The sequence below is a fragment of the Aspergillus aculeatus genome, assembly GCF_001890905.1.
Source record: "Aspergillus aculeatus ATCC 16872 unplaced genomic scaffold ASPACscaffold_15, whole genome shotgun sequence".
Classification (NCBI taxonomy): domain Eukaryota; kingdom Fungi; phylum Ascomycota; class Eurotiomycetes; order Eurotiales; family Aspergillaceae; genus Aspergillus; species Aspergillus aculeatus.
Genome location: NW_017962990.1, coordinates 927,569 through 940,295, shown reverse-complemented (window position 1 = coordinate 940,295; position 12,727 = coordinate 927,569). Strand labels below are relative to the sequence as shown.

General features: G+C 51.7%; 4 protein-coding genes across 4 annotated transcripts; 3 read left to right on the top strand and 1 right to left on the bottom strand.

Moving 5' to 3' along the window:
* Positions 1-415: 415 nt before the first annotated feature.
* On the top strand, positions 416-1,323 carry ASPACDRAFT_1859057 (cupin domain-containing protein). Its single transcript, XM_020197647.1, has one exon. It carries the CDS (start codon positions 575-577, stop codon positions 1,187-1,189), a length of 615 nt encoding a protein of 204 aa, XP_020053334.1. The 5' UTR covers positions 416-574; the 3' UTR covers positions 1,190-1,323.
* A 760-nt stretch (positions 1,324-2,083) lies between these two features.
* On the top strand, positions 2,084-3,733 carry ASPACDRAFT_1859056 (uncharacterized protein; the record flags this gene model as incomplete). The annotated part of the gene is made up of 1 exon (XM_020197646.1): positions 2,084-3,733. The coding sequence occupies exon 1, from the start codon at positions 2,186-2,188 to the stop codon at positions 3,731-3,733; it is 1,548 nt and encodes a 515-aa protein (XP_020053333.1). The 5' UTR covers positions 2,084-2,185.
* A 2,278-nt stretch (positions 3,734-6,011) lies between these two features.
* ASPACDRAFT_63299 (uncharacterized protein) lies at positions 6,012-6,614 on the top strand (the record flags this gene model as incomplete). Its single annotated transcript, XM_020203874.1, has 1 exon — positions 6,012-6,614. The coding sequence occupies one exon, from the start codon at positions 6,012-6,014 to the stop codon at positions 6,612-6,614; it is 603 nt and encodes a 200-aa protein (XP_020053332.1).
* A 1,240-nt stretch (positions 6,615-7,854) lies between these two features.
* On the bottom strand, positions 7,855-12,674 carry ASPACDRAFT_63298 (uncharacterized protein; the record flags this gene model as incomplete). The annotated part of the gene is made up of 5 exons (XM_020203873.1): positions 7,855-8,119; positions 8,503-9,906; positions 9,969-12,283; positions 12,366-12,397; positions 12,587-12,674. 5 exons carry the CDS (start codon positions 12,672-12,674, stop codon positions 7,855-7,857), a joined length of 4,104 nt encoding a protein of 1,367 aa, XP_020053331.1.
* Positions 12,675-12,727: the final 53 nt, after the last annotated feature.

Below are 12,727 nucleotides of genomic sequence, written 5' to 3'. Positions count from 1 at the left end.
TATAATTTCGAACCAACTATAGTAAATAGGATAGGAGTTAGATACTTCTTATCTTATCTCTAGAATAATATATAGTCTATCGAAGATCAGCTATTCTTATTGAATTCTATGTTTCTTCCATATTGAAATAGGCAGTTCTGTCGATTGGGTAACATTGTTCATATACGTGCTTTGTATACGAGCTTGGAGGAAAACACGCATGCTTTGGGAAGGTGCGTGGTATTCGCGAGGTGCGTGGCCTGCCTCTACTCAGCATCCCCGCCAGCCCAGCATGCAGCCAGCCACCTCCCGCCACCATTGGCAGTTGTCATCCTGCACATCATGCAGATCATGCGGGAGGAGAATTGGGTAGGTAACATGGAAAGTGGTACCTTACCCCGCGGACCTAATCCCTGGACGTAGCTTCCCCTTCATACTTTAGTATACCTGTGCTACCCAACAACCTTCGTCCTCTCTTTCCACCACTTCCCCTAGTCCCTAGTCTTCAAATCTCCCAAGCCTCACGAAAAACATCCCACCAGCCCCCAAAAAGACCTCAACCAAGCCAAAAACCACCCGAAGCCCCACCCCCAAAATGACCAAAACACCCAAAGAAAACCCAACAAGCAGCCCCCTCCCAAACTACACCCGCCACATAACCACCCACTCCGACCAAAAACTCGCAACAATCCACTCCACCACCCAGGGAGCCTGGACCCCCGTCGAAGACGACACCTTCGCCTTCAGCGTCGCCTACACCACCTCGCGCTTTCCGGTGACCCTCACCGCCGACGCCGACCTCCACGCCCACGAAGACCTCCTGGCGAGCAACACCTTGGGACTGGTCAACCCCGGCGGCACCGTGTGCCGGGTAGTGGACTTCGCTCCCGGCAAGCCGCCGCTGATGCACCGCACGCGCAGCCTGGATTACGGGATCGTGCTGGAGGGGGAGATCGAGATGGTGCTGGACTCCGGGGAGACAAGGCACCTCAGGCGGGGCGATATTGCCGTGCAGCGGGGCACGATGCATGCGTGGCGGAATCCCCAGCCGGCGGGGTGGACGAGGATGGTCTTTGTGCTGCAGGATTGTGAGGCGGTCGAGGTGGGCGGGGTGGTGCTGGGGGAGGATTTAGGGGGGCGCGGGGGAGATTTTGCCTTCGGGGGGGAAGAAGGATTGTTGATGGGGATGGGGCTGAGAGGTAGGGGTTGAGGATGGAGGTTGGAGGAAGCGAAAGAGGGGAGGAGGATCCTTATTGTTTATGTCTGGTGGATGGTCGCGGCCATTCTCCTAATGCGAAGTCTTTTACTATCATTACCACAATGCTACATTTCTTGCTAGTGGAGTTGATGGGTTTCCTATTCTTGTGAGCTTCTTGAACACCTTCTTGAACGCCTTCGTAAACTCGCAGAATAGCAAAGTCTCTCCAAGTATATGTGTTAGTAAGGAGGGTAGTAAAGCCATTTTTAAATACCTTTGGGAATAGGCAGTGTAACACCGCCTACCTAACGCCTGTATAGAATTGAAGTAGTAAAATAAGTTGTATCATCTTGAAGGTAGCCTCAAACACTTCATATCCATCAATCCTGTAAAAGATCGTATGTCTTTATTAATATACTAAATAAAAACACTTTATAATACGTACTTGAGACAAATTATATACTGATGCTGAAGAGGTCTAGTCGATACGTTGTTATTTGACTTGAAAGAATGCTTGGAAAGGTTCTGATGAGTACCCCGCTTACAGAAGTAGGGAAAAGGCTTTCTACTCTATTTTAATTGGGATTGTGCGCGAGAAGGTCCTCGTATCTCTAATAGGGCATCGGTAAGTGATGCAGGAAAAGCATTCAGTGAGATAAATCGTGTTTGAGGGATGGCGGTTATTATTAGCTATAGATTCGCATTCTAGCAATGGGTCGGCACATGGCTTCTTTCTCATGCTTGAAACGTGCTCAGCCCTATACCATCATGACATACAAGCGGATATCTTCCCCGAGTCCCCAGCCACAATGCTGCTCATCATGACATATATGGTCTGACCCTTCGCGTGGCAAGAGACCCTCTTCCTCTGTTTTCTGATCTCCAACTCTCTCTCATTACATTGTTCCCACTCACATCAGCAATTTCATCCTCTATCATCTACCACCCAGTCATCCTTCTCACCAGAACCACTAACACCCAAGACAAACTAAGCAAGCACCTAAAAAGATGCCTGTTCCATCTGTGGCCACCTTGGCCTCCAGAACCTCAACCCTCCCGTCCTCACCCCATGTGCATCGTTTCAGCGTGCGGAGAAAACACCCTGCGAATCATGATCTCGTCTCCTCGCGCCTGATACCACTCGTCCAACTCAAGGAACCTGCCGATGACTACCCCAGCCAGCCCATAGATATCTTCTCTGATCTAGTCAAGCATCACACCAAGGAAGAGCTGGACATCATGAGGCAAAAGGCCACAGAGGAGATAGCAGCTGTCCAGAGGCACGAACTCCCAGCAGCAGCAGCAGCAGTGACCATCACAAGAAAAAGCTCCCTTTTCTCGAACCTCGAACATTACGAGGATGAAGACCTCGACCATGACATCAATGACCTCATCCATACGGGTCGGACTTTCTCTCGTTTCAGCGATGACCTGTCCGAGGACCAGTCCTGGTCAGATGAAGAGGACTCGACAAGATCCCAAGAAGCCATGCTGCCGTCGACCACGACAACGCCTCGCTCATCACGCATGAGTTCCACTGTGAAGACGGATCTTAATAGTTTGACGCATGAGGCGCTTGAAGATTATCAATATCAGTGCGATGAAGATGCAAAGTCGGCCTATCGAGCCCACAGAACCCAGTCATACGTGCACACAATGTCCTCCTCGGCGTGGTGGGCCACTCCCTCTCCCTCGGATAGCTCTCTCACCGACAAGACGGACAACCATCGTATGACGGAGGAGATGCTTCAAAACCATTATCAACTGGGACTGGCGGCGGAGAGAAGGGCAATTAGTCGAGCCATCAAAAGCCGGTCACGCCTCCACACAACATCCTCACCCACGCCGTCCATCAGTCGCGCTCCGTCGACCAGCTTTCTCGCCGAGGAGGACTTCCTTCTCTACCTCCGGAGAATAGATGCCAAGCAGGACCGAATGATGATGGTCGCGCAGTGCAACTGGCCCATCTGCAAGCATCAGCAGACCCTGCTCAGCATTCAGCAGGCCCTGCTCCAAGAGCAGCAGACTCTTATTGACGACCAGAAGGCCATGATCGCCGACCAGCAGGCCTTACTGGCGGACCAGAAGACCCTACTCGCCGATCAGCAGACCTTGCTCGCGGACCAGCAGACTCTGCTCAGCAACCAAGAGACCACCACAAGAAGCTTGCAGAGCCATCAGGAGTGGAGTCCGGTCATTGAATCACCCATGTTGGCACCACCGTCCTCAGCAAACAGCACTGGACCCAGCACCAGGGCTCCAACGAGAGCCCCGACACCCTCCCGCAACTGCAACAATCACCGAGCCCCCAGACATCCCCGATGTCAGCCCCTTCTCACCACTCAAGAGATTGTTATAAGTTCCCTGGCGAACCAGCAGGATTTGGATCTAGTCATCGATCCGGGCATGTTGGCCCCACCGCCCTCGGCAAACAGCACCTGCGCTCCAACCAGAGCCCCAACACCAACACTCGCCGACAACGACGACGACCAGCAAGCCCTCCCATCGTGGTCATTCAGCACACGGCTGCCTTATCGCCCCAGGGTTCGGGTTTGATTACCTTATTAGCATAGCGCTTTGCGTTCTATGTTTAGCTTAGCGAATTGACTTTTTGGAAATGAAATACCCGTGCTTTTTGCCAATGAGACTAGATATCTTTTAGTAAGATCTTATAAGATGTTCGTGATTATCTATTCGCTGCTGTGTGGTCATTCGACTTGTTAGAATATAGCCGGTTCAAAATAACACGGTAGGTTCGATGGTTAAGCACTGCTAGTGACGGCCACTGTATGGAAGATAGCCATGCTCGTAAACGTAAATGTTCGGATCGATGACTACTAGGTACCTCAGACTTAGCAGTAGGGCAGACATATCCAATCCCGCTTGAGCATAGTGCCAAGGGTGCGGGCCACCAATGCCCATGCCTTTCGTTTACAGCGCTTGAGAAGTGGTCTACTATACAGCTTCGGGGCCGATCATGATCTTGTCAATCTCGAGCGTCGGAAAGGGGGGAAATGTCCATCAGCTGGAGAAAGCCTCGGATATACCAGACGGAGGTGTTCAATGGTGCTAGGCCAGTCCGACAAGGTGAGACCGAATTCTAGGAACGTTAGTTCTCTAACTTGCAGCCAAGTAAGTCATGGAGGCCAGGGTGGGGGTTCATACCATTTCGGAGTTGATCCCGCAACTATCGGTCTTTTCGCTCATCGTCCGACAGGCTGGCATGGACTATCTGTGTTCCGGAAAGCTGCGACAACAATTTGGTGACTGTCGCTGGGGGCGATCTTGCAGTGGCCACGACACGTTGACTCTGAACTGCACCACGCAGCGGACTCGCATGTGTAATGAGTTTTACGCAGATCTGGAGAAATGATTAGGCTCCGGTTGCTGAAGCTAAAGCACTTATAGGGAGTACCTATGTGGTGATAACTGGCTACGTTGAAAGAGGTGGTGGTTACTGACCACTAGCGGCAAAACAGATTGCTGCACAATGCAGTCTCGTAGCCAAATCTGTAAAATAAGCACCGGCCTTTAAAATTATCGCTTCAGGTAATGATAATCATCCGATTCGATATCCGGGGGAAAGACGGTTTGAAGGAACAAAAAACATACAACAGCATAAGTAGGTCGGCAGTTACCAGGCAGACACGATGATGACTGGTCGGCTCGGCGCCGTATCCAGGACTCTTCAGGTCAGATTCTGGCGACTGTCAGCGCTGCGAATATCCCTTACAAAACTCTCTTAGATAGAATTATGGTTTATCATGGCAGCGAGGGCACGAGGCTATTCCCAGACGACAAGCCTTAATAATTATAATAACCATACAATCAAGGTATACAGTTTTGGACCGAACCAAGGCAGCGAATAGTAGTACTTGGGGAAATTTGGAAATGTATAAGGATCAACTTCCCTTATTCGAGTACAAGTACTATTATTATCAGACTCCTTAGGTGAATCAAGCTAGATTCGAGATAGCGCTAGCTATTCAATGCTCCCTTCTACGGATGTTTTATAGAATTTTGTCATCAGGACAATTCTTTTTCATTGAGAAAAACCATACTTCTTACAGAGGGAAACAACTTCATTTTGATCAAACTAGAGCAGATGATTTTTCTTAGTAGCAGCATTGAATCGGTTACAAAAGGCTATAAGGCTGTCGAAAAAGCCGAAAGTCGCCATAGGGGTGAGTGAAGAAAAATGATAATTTAGGGTGAGTTATATCCTATACAGCGCTCAGCACCGATCAGGTTCGTGTCTTTGCAAGTCACGGGGATGTCGATCCGAGAGAACCCAATCATCCAGGGAAATTCCTGTCTCGGAGGTTTCCCGGATCGCATGGACTGTCGCGGCTGGAACAACATACTCCCAGACGATGCGAGGAAAAATCGATCGTAGCCATATCGGCTCGTCGGGTGGCATGCCTCGCCTGCGATCCGTGGAATCGTTGCCATAATATCCACCTCGGATATTCTCGACGGTGTTTCGGGGAAGCCGGATCGATATCACATGTTGGGGGTCCGTTGCGGGCCAAGAGAACCATGACTCGTGGTCATAGTCTACTATCCCTTGCAGGGCATAAGAACGCATCTCAATCACGGCATTGACGAGTTGCGACATGGTCCACACCCAGTGATAGTGCACTTTCTCCCGCAACAGGGCATTGCATGCTCTTTCATAGATCTCGAGGTCTTGCTGCAATCGCCGCCGGTGCTCGGGGGTGCAAGTCATATCATCCAACACGGTGCAACGGATTCGTACGCGGCGCTGCTCGGCCGGCAGGTCCAGCAGCGCAGCCACCGCCCTCGAGGCTGCTTCGAAATCCCCACTGACAAAATGCCCGTCAGGAGCAATGGTAACTTCAACGGCGCGAGTCGCCCCAGTTGGATCAGCTGGTGGGGCGTCTCTGGCATCGCGAGTCGCCAGGCGGATGTCGTATTTGAGCGTGACATAAGAAGCGTGACTCACCGAGTCCGGTCGCACGATGGAAAAGTGATCCCCGGGAATCGCTTCCCCGCCGTGGAATGTCGCGAGGGCAGAAGCAGGGGTGACGATATTGTCGCTCTCGCCCGCATAGGCGGCGAAACGGATCGGGCAGGAGTGCGGAGTGAGTTCTTTGGCATAGATGACTTGATGCAGGAGTCTACTCCGGATCTCATTGATTTCCGCACTGAGCGGCCGGAGCTGCCTTTCCTGGGGGTGGTTCCCCAAGATTCGGCGACGGATCGCCAATGCCAGCTCACTGCCCGTGTTCGGGCAGGCGAAAAGAACCACGCGGCGGATGCGTTCCAGTTCCAAGCCCCTACCTTTCCCGACCATACTGGTCAAATAGCATTGCACCACCAATCCGCCCTGGCTGTGGCACACCAGCAGAAGACGATCCAAGTGTCCGGCTTCGGTTCGCAGGAATCGGCCAAAACTGGATGCAACGGTGTCTAAGGTGGGCAAACGACGTAGCGGAGACCATGGCCGGAACATTTTGGTGGCATACTGAAAACGCAGGCGCTCTGTCGGAGGTTCGAGAGTAGGATCATTCGCGAGAAGCGATTCGAAATGATCCCATACCGATGGTGACGAGTTGAATCCATGGACGAAGACCACTCCAAGCGGTTGTGCATGCCTTCCAAGGTTAGTGTTCTCACCCATTTTAGAATCGTATGAAGCCTTTTCCTCATAAGATATGGATGCATATAAAGAGAGGTAGGGGCAGTATGCAGCTGAGAGACCGGGACATTGGAAGGATATTTTCACTTAAAAGACAAGACGTGGCTTTATATCACACCCTGCACCCTGAATCCTTTGGATGAAGGATTCCGCTTGCAGCTACAGCTAGCTACTGTATGAAAGCTCTAGTTAACACCTAGACAAAGGCGTGACATCAGGTGTCTTATTTGATGCATGACTGTGAGAAACACGAGCACATGCCAGAAAATAGGGACCACAAAGACATTAAGGTGTCCAAAGGACCTGTTAAAGTCCAGAGAAAGATTGGTTGTTTATCCCTTTTATTTAATAACCTTGGTTTAACCAATACGGGGTCTATTTTCGATCTAACCATGATTTTAGGACAAAGACCACCAGGCTGTTGTTGGCTCCGAGAGCGAATGAGTTCTCGCCCTTTGTGACGTCATCGACCACCCGATAAACAACCTCTTGACCACGTATCCACCTCGTATTCATAATATTTGAGCAAGAAGACAGAGAATGCTGGGGCTGAAAGTTTCTTGAAGTCGTGATATCTCGCAGGTGCTAATCACTTGACTTGGGGGGAAGAATGGAAAGCAGTCCACACGCTCAGGAGGGAAGGCGGTGGCCGGACTCACCATGGGTGTCGGCCCCTCCAGCCTTAAGGAGCCCTCTTGCTGAGTAGACCGAATTAGGTGAACGGAGGATAAAGCGAGTTGCATGCAACTGGAAGCTAAATGTGCAAGATGCAAAGAGCCAAAAACAAAAAAAAAAAAACAATACAACGGAAGGGATTCGCTGGTGGTCACCCACCCAACTACTAACCTCCCGGCGTGTGGCTTGAGTACGGCTGAGCGGACGGGAAGCCCTATTTTCCACACCCTGTGGTCGTATGTGCTTAGATGAAAGATAAGGAAATTGATAACTGCAAAACAAATTTGGGGAGGGGAGATCAATCAAAAGTCTATAACAACATACATGCAAAATGCCAACTTCATCTCATCCCCAGATGAAGAAATCGGTCAAACACCTCCGCCTTAACATCACCTTGCACGGAGAACAAGGCGAGATTATCATTGTCATCCTCCAACACATTCTCCAATGCCTGCTTGGCCGCCGCCAACTTGACCTTGCGGAGGCGTTCATTCCCCTGAAAACCATAGACCAGCGACTGTCGATGCAGCGCCCGAGCGTACTGAAACTGTCCGTCCTTGGATTCGCAGGCTTCGAAGTGGGTGATTGTCTCGCGGAGGGCGTCACTGTGACAAGAAGAAACAAGAGATGAATTGAGTCAGATCATATGACAGGATATTCGGAGAAGCTTGGGAAATGTAGTAAGGTGGGGATACTCACTGTGCTTCTCTAAAGTTCTCTTCTTTAATGTATACATCGGCCAGCTTAAGGTGTGTTAGGGCAACCAGATTGGCTTCTTCATCGACCGTCTGGGTCCCAGACCCAACTATTTCCTCATCCTCTAGTGCTGCTAGTGCTAGGCCATAAGAATACTTCGCCTCTCGGTGCCGCGACAAGGCAAATTCCGCGTCGCCTCTGGCCAAATGAAATCTTCTCATGCTTGAGGAACGGAGCCCGCGTTAATTGCATCCCCTGTTACGGCTCGATCCGGGCAGTTGGGAAAGCTCACCTGCAAACATCCGCTTTAGACTCTGTCCTCGTTTCGATGTCGTCGGACTTTGCCGCTAAGTCGGAAAGCAGATCGACAGCCTCCTGGGCACAGCCCTGCTGGATCAGGATCCGGGCGAGATATGTGCTGAACACAATGTAGCTGGCAAGGGCCTTGGATGATCTCTCACAAAATGCACCGACTTGATCCCGCGCTCGAACAATCGCGGCGAGCGCGCGGAAGGAATTTTCTGTCTTCTGTCCCTGGTACACGCAAAGCCCATTCTCCACTATCTCTGTTGCGGTAGCGATGAGCTGCTGCCCCTCGACGGAGTCCGATGTCAGGGCATGGATGTCGTCGCCCTCTTGCAGACTGGGCTCATTTGGGTGATATTGCAGCTCGACGGGCTTCGCATCCAGCACTGTCTCTCTGGGATGGGTGCTAGGATTGACCATGTCGATGGCCAATGGCTCCAGGCCTCCAATGGCCGAGCATTGCTGCTTCCCTGTTGACGGCATTGCTCTCTGTGGCGCCGTGCAATTCATCCCCACCCAGCCGGGTCCAGATGAACCCGAAGCCTGCGAGTTCTCTAACCCACCAGCATCCACATCACCCATATCATCCATATCATCCATATCATCACGATTATCAGCCTTTTCTTTGCTCTTGGACTGCTGCTCGTCTACTACCACATCTGGCAGCCAGATGATCTCGACCTTGAATGCCCCGGTCTCCGATTCCAGCCCCATCAGCCCCGAGGTATACCCTTTCAAGAAGTCTGGCACCTTTGGATGGACCACGGCAACGCCAGGAACCTTCGTTCCTTTTCCGCGGGACGAAGCACAGCGGTGACATAAAACTGAGTAAGGCTCGATCAGCATCTGATCACAACCAGAAACACCGGGGAGCTTTATGGGCGGTCCCGCTGGGATGTATTGGCGCGTGATCGTGGCCGAGGCATTACGGTAGATCCCGGCGATCTTCGACAGCTCGACCTCGCGATCGACAGGGTCATCTTGAATGACACAGAGGCCATCGATCCAAAGATAGCGAAAACCGAGCGACGTCGCAATATCGCACGCATCGCGGTAGAGAAGTGGGAGGTCAGCCACACGGCCCCCATTGCTACAGATTCCAAATGTGGATCTGGTGAGCGTCACCGGCATGGGTTGGTGGTTGTCGTTCTGGTCGGTCCAGCTGTAGCTCAGGGCAACGTAGGAGGCGGGCTTACTTGGGGTATCAATCACCTTCCAGCCAGCGGTGTGATCGTCGATAAGCACGAGTCGTTGCGGTCGCTGGGTATCATTATCCAAGGCCGTCGCGGAAGGCAGCCCTTTCTCAGTGTGCAGGGTGGCCAGTAAATTGTGGGCCAATGCGACCAAGTCCAGATCCTCTTCGGCATTTTTCAAGACATGAGAGTTATACCTGTTCCCATATGAAGAGAGTCAGTGGATTTTAACAGGGCATTTAGGATCTCGCCAACTCACCAAGCACATAAGAGGATGAGCTTGATTAAGGGCGTATAGTGCTCCGGGCTTGTTAGGGTTGCAGAGGCAACCTCCGACAGGCGGTGGCATTGGGTGTGGATGCGCGAGAACTCGGGCCAGTAGCCAAACACAACATTTTTGAACTTCCGCTTGGAGGGCCACTGTGCAAGCAGCAGTTGCACCGCCGTGGTAAATGCATGCACCTGCTCCTGGGTACTGGTCAGATACTGTCGCAAGGTAGATTGCACCACTCGGTGCATTTGTAAGGATGAACGGCAGCTCGCGGGCGAGCAAAGTCCACTTTTCAGGGACTCGATTCGGGCCCGGTGGAAGCTCTCATCTGTGATAGGAAAGCCTCGGATAAGTGGGCAGCATCGCTGCGCCTGAAGCAGGGTCGACTCGGATGTGTCATAGGGATCAAGGTAGGAGATCACACTGCACAAGCTTTTCGCTTCAGGGGAGAGTTGATCGATATTCAGACAGGCCGTCAGCAGCGTGGTTGACGTAGAGTGGAGCCGATATTGTTTGCGTAGGCGCATCAGCCCAGGATGCCCACTCAGACTATTCATAACGTCGCCCTCGAGGTCATTATGTCGGCTGGAGTGGAATTGAGATTCGTTCTGTAGTGCTTTGCCAACAATACTCACTGCAAGCGGGTTGCCCCCAAGTAAACGCACGAGATCGAGATCCTGGACTTGTTCCCGAGGGAGGCCTGTGATGGTATGGACCAATTCGCTCCCTTCCTCTTCACTGAGTGGGCTCACCCAAAATTCCACTAGAGAATTGCCCGGAAGAAGTTCGACATCTGGGGACCGACTCGTCACGAGAATGTTTCCATGATCACAGCGTGGTATATACGCCCGTAGGGCTTCCAGATTGTCGGCATCATCGAAGATCAGCAGCCATTCCGACTTGTTCTCTTGCAACCATGACGTGAGCCTCGCATGACTTTGCAAGTGGCTGTGTATCTTGTGGCTTTCTAACAGTTCTAGAGCGTACGCGATCTCATGGAAGGACTGCGCAATACTCTGTCGATGGCTAGCCTGTACCCACATAATTGAACTGAAATGCCGGCCATGGTGGTGAACGTACTCACGGGCAATAGCCGTCTTGCCAATGCCCGGCATACCAGTCAGAATGGCTGCCCTCGGTCTGGCAAGCATCGCCAGTGGCGGTGTTGTTTCTGCTTGATCCTGGAAATATGCTCGCAGAGATCCCAGAATACCGTGCCGCCCGCAGAAATTGGGAGTTCGGTCTGGCAATCGAATCTGCGATGGTAGAGGCCGACCGGAACTTGCCACGGGCATCTCACTCGGAACACCATTATCACCGTTGTGGTTGCTGTGATCTTCATTTCTGGCATTATTGGCGGCATTGGGAGGGTCTAGATCGATATCTGTGCAATTGGGAGTCATTGTGCCTCTCTTTTCGCTAGGAGTATGACTGTATCTGACCTGGGCACATGATGTTGCCGGTGCTGCGCGATAAATATTTACTTCCTCGCCCGTTTCATCTGTGGATAGATCCGCTGGCTTTCTGATGAGGATCGCCGACTGCAATGTGTTTGTAGGTGAGGGTTCAGCGGGCTGGTGCGTGTCGCATTCAGCAGTCGATGGATAGGGCACCGCGTGTGTGATCCTTTCAGTGTTGTCAAGGGGAGGGTACACATGCATTCCCTCTGTATGAGCACCAGTATTTGCATTTTCGATGGCCAAGCGCTCCTGCATTGAGGTGACGGGGAAGACGTGCGCATTCTCCCGGGAGGAAGACATATCCCCAGCTTTGCCATCGTTCTCCCCAGCATCACCATCCCTGATCTTGGGCCGAGGCTCCCACTCATTCGCAGCGATCATGTCGAGCTTCCGACGATACCGACTCTGATGATGAAAAACACACCGCTTCTGCTCCCCCTCATCCTCGGACAGATTCTCGTCCAGATCGGCTGTCGTCCACTTTCGCACGGTGACACTTGCATCACACACGCAGCCTTCGTAGCGGGTCCCCGTGCGAGTCCGCAGGCGGAAGAACGATTTGGTCTTGACCGTGGCAGACGAGATGTGGAATAGACGCGAATGGAAGTTTATATCTTCGAACCGATCGGAGATGGCTTTGAGGCAACACAAGGCTTGCTGGCTGCATATCGTTAGTGGAGCTTGATTGGAAGAAAGTAGGAGGAACTTATGGACGAAGGTTGGCCATTGCTCGCGGTTGGCATCTTTCAAAATCGGGTCCCCGATCATAACTAGGGTTTCGAGACAGTTAAATAGGGTAGATTCCTCATCGTGATGTCTTCTGGGATGCGCCTCGATTATAGCCTGTCGCTCGTTGTTTTATCCGCATAAGTAAATTGTCAAAGTCAAGGTGCGTCGAAGGAGGCACAAGTATTTACATACATACCTTTTTGAGGATAAAAGCACCCAGGCGATAACCTATTGTGATGAGATTACAGTCGGGTGACTATACTCTCAAGGTATCTGATGATGAGCGTCACGAAAGCCTTGCCACTAGGGAAAGCAGAAAGATCATACCTTGACTCGATCCTTGCAGAGTGCAACGAGCTCATGGTACAGTTCTTTCCCAGCTTCGCAGACCAATTCCCACGACTGGACAGATTGAACTTTGATACCATGCCAGTAGATCCAGACTTCCAGTGAAGGCTTGAGTGCTGCAAAACAGTGCTGGATCCATTCCATGAAGTGTGGACATGTTTGTTCGGCCAGGGAATCTGCATCGAGTCCCGGGACCACGACGACGCTTTC

Bases quoted from the DNA above. Each gene is read 5' to 3' on its own strand.
- ASPACDRAFT_1859057 (XM_020197647.1), top strand. From the start codon at position 575: ATGACCAAAACACCCAAAGAAAACCCAACAAGCAGCCCCCTCCCAAAC.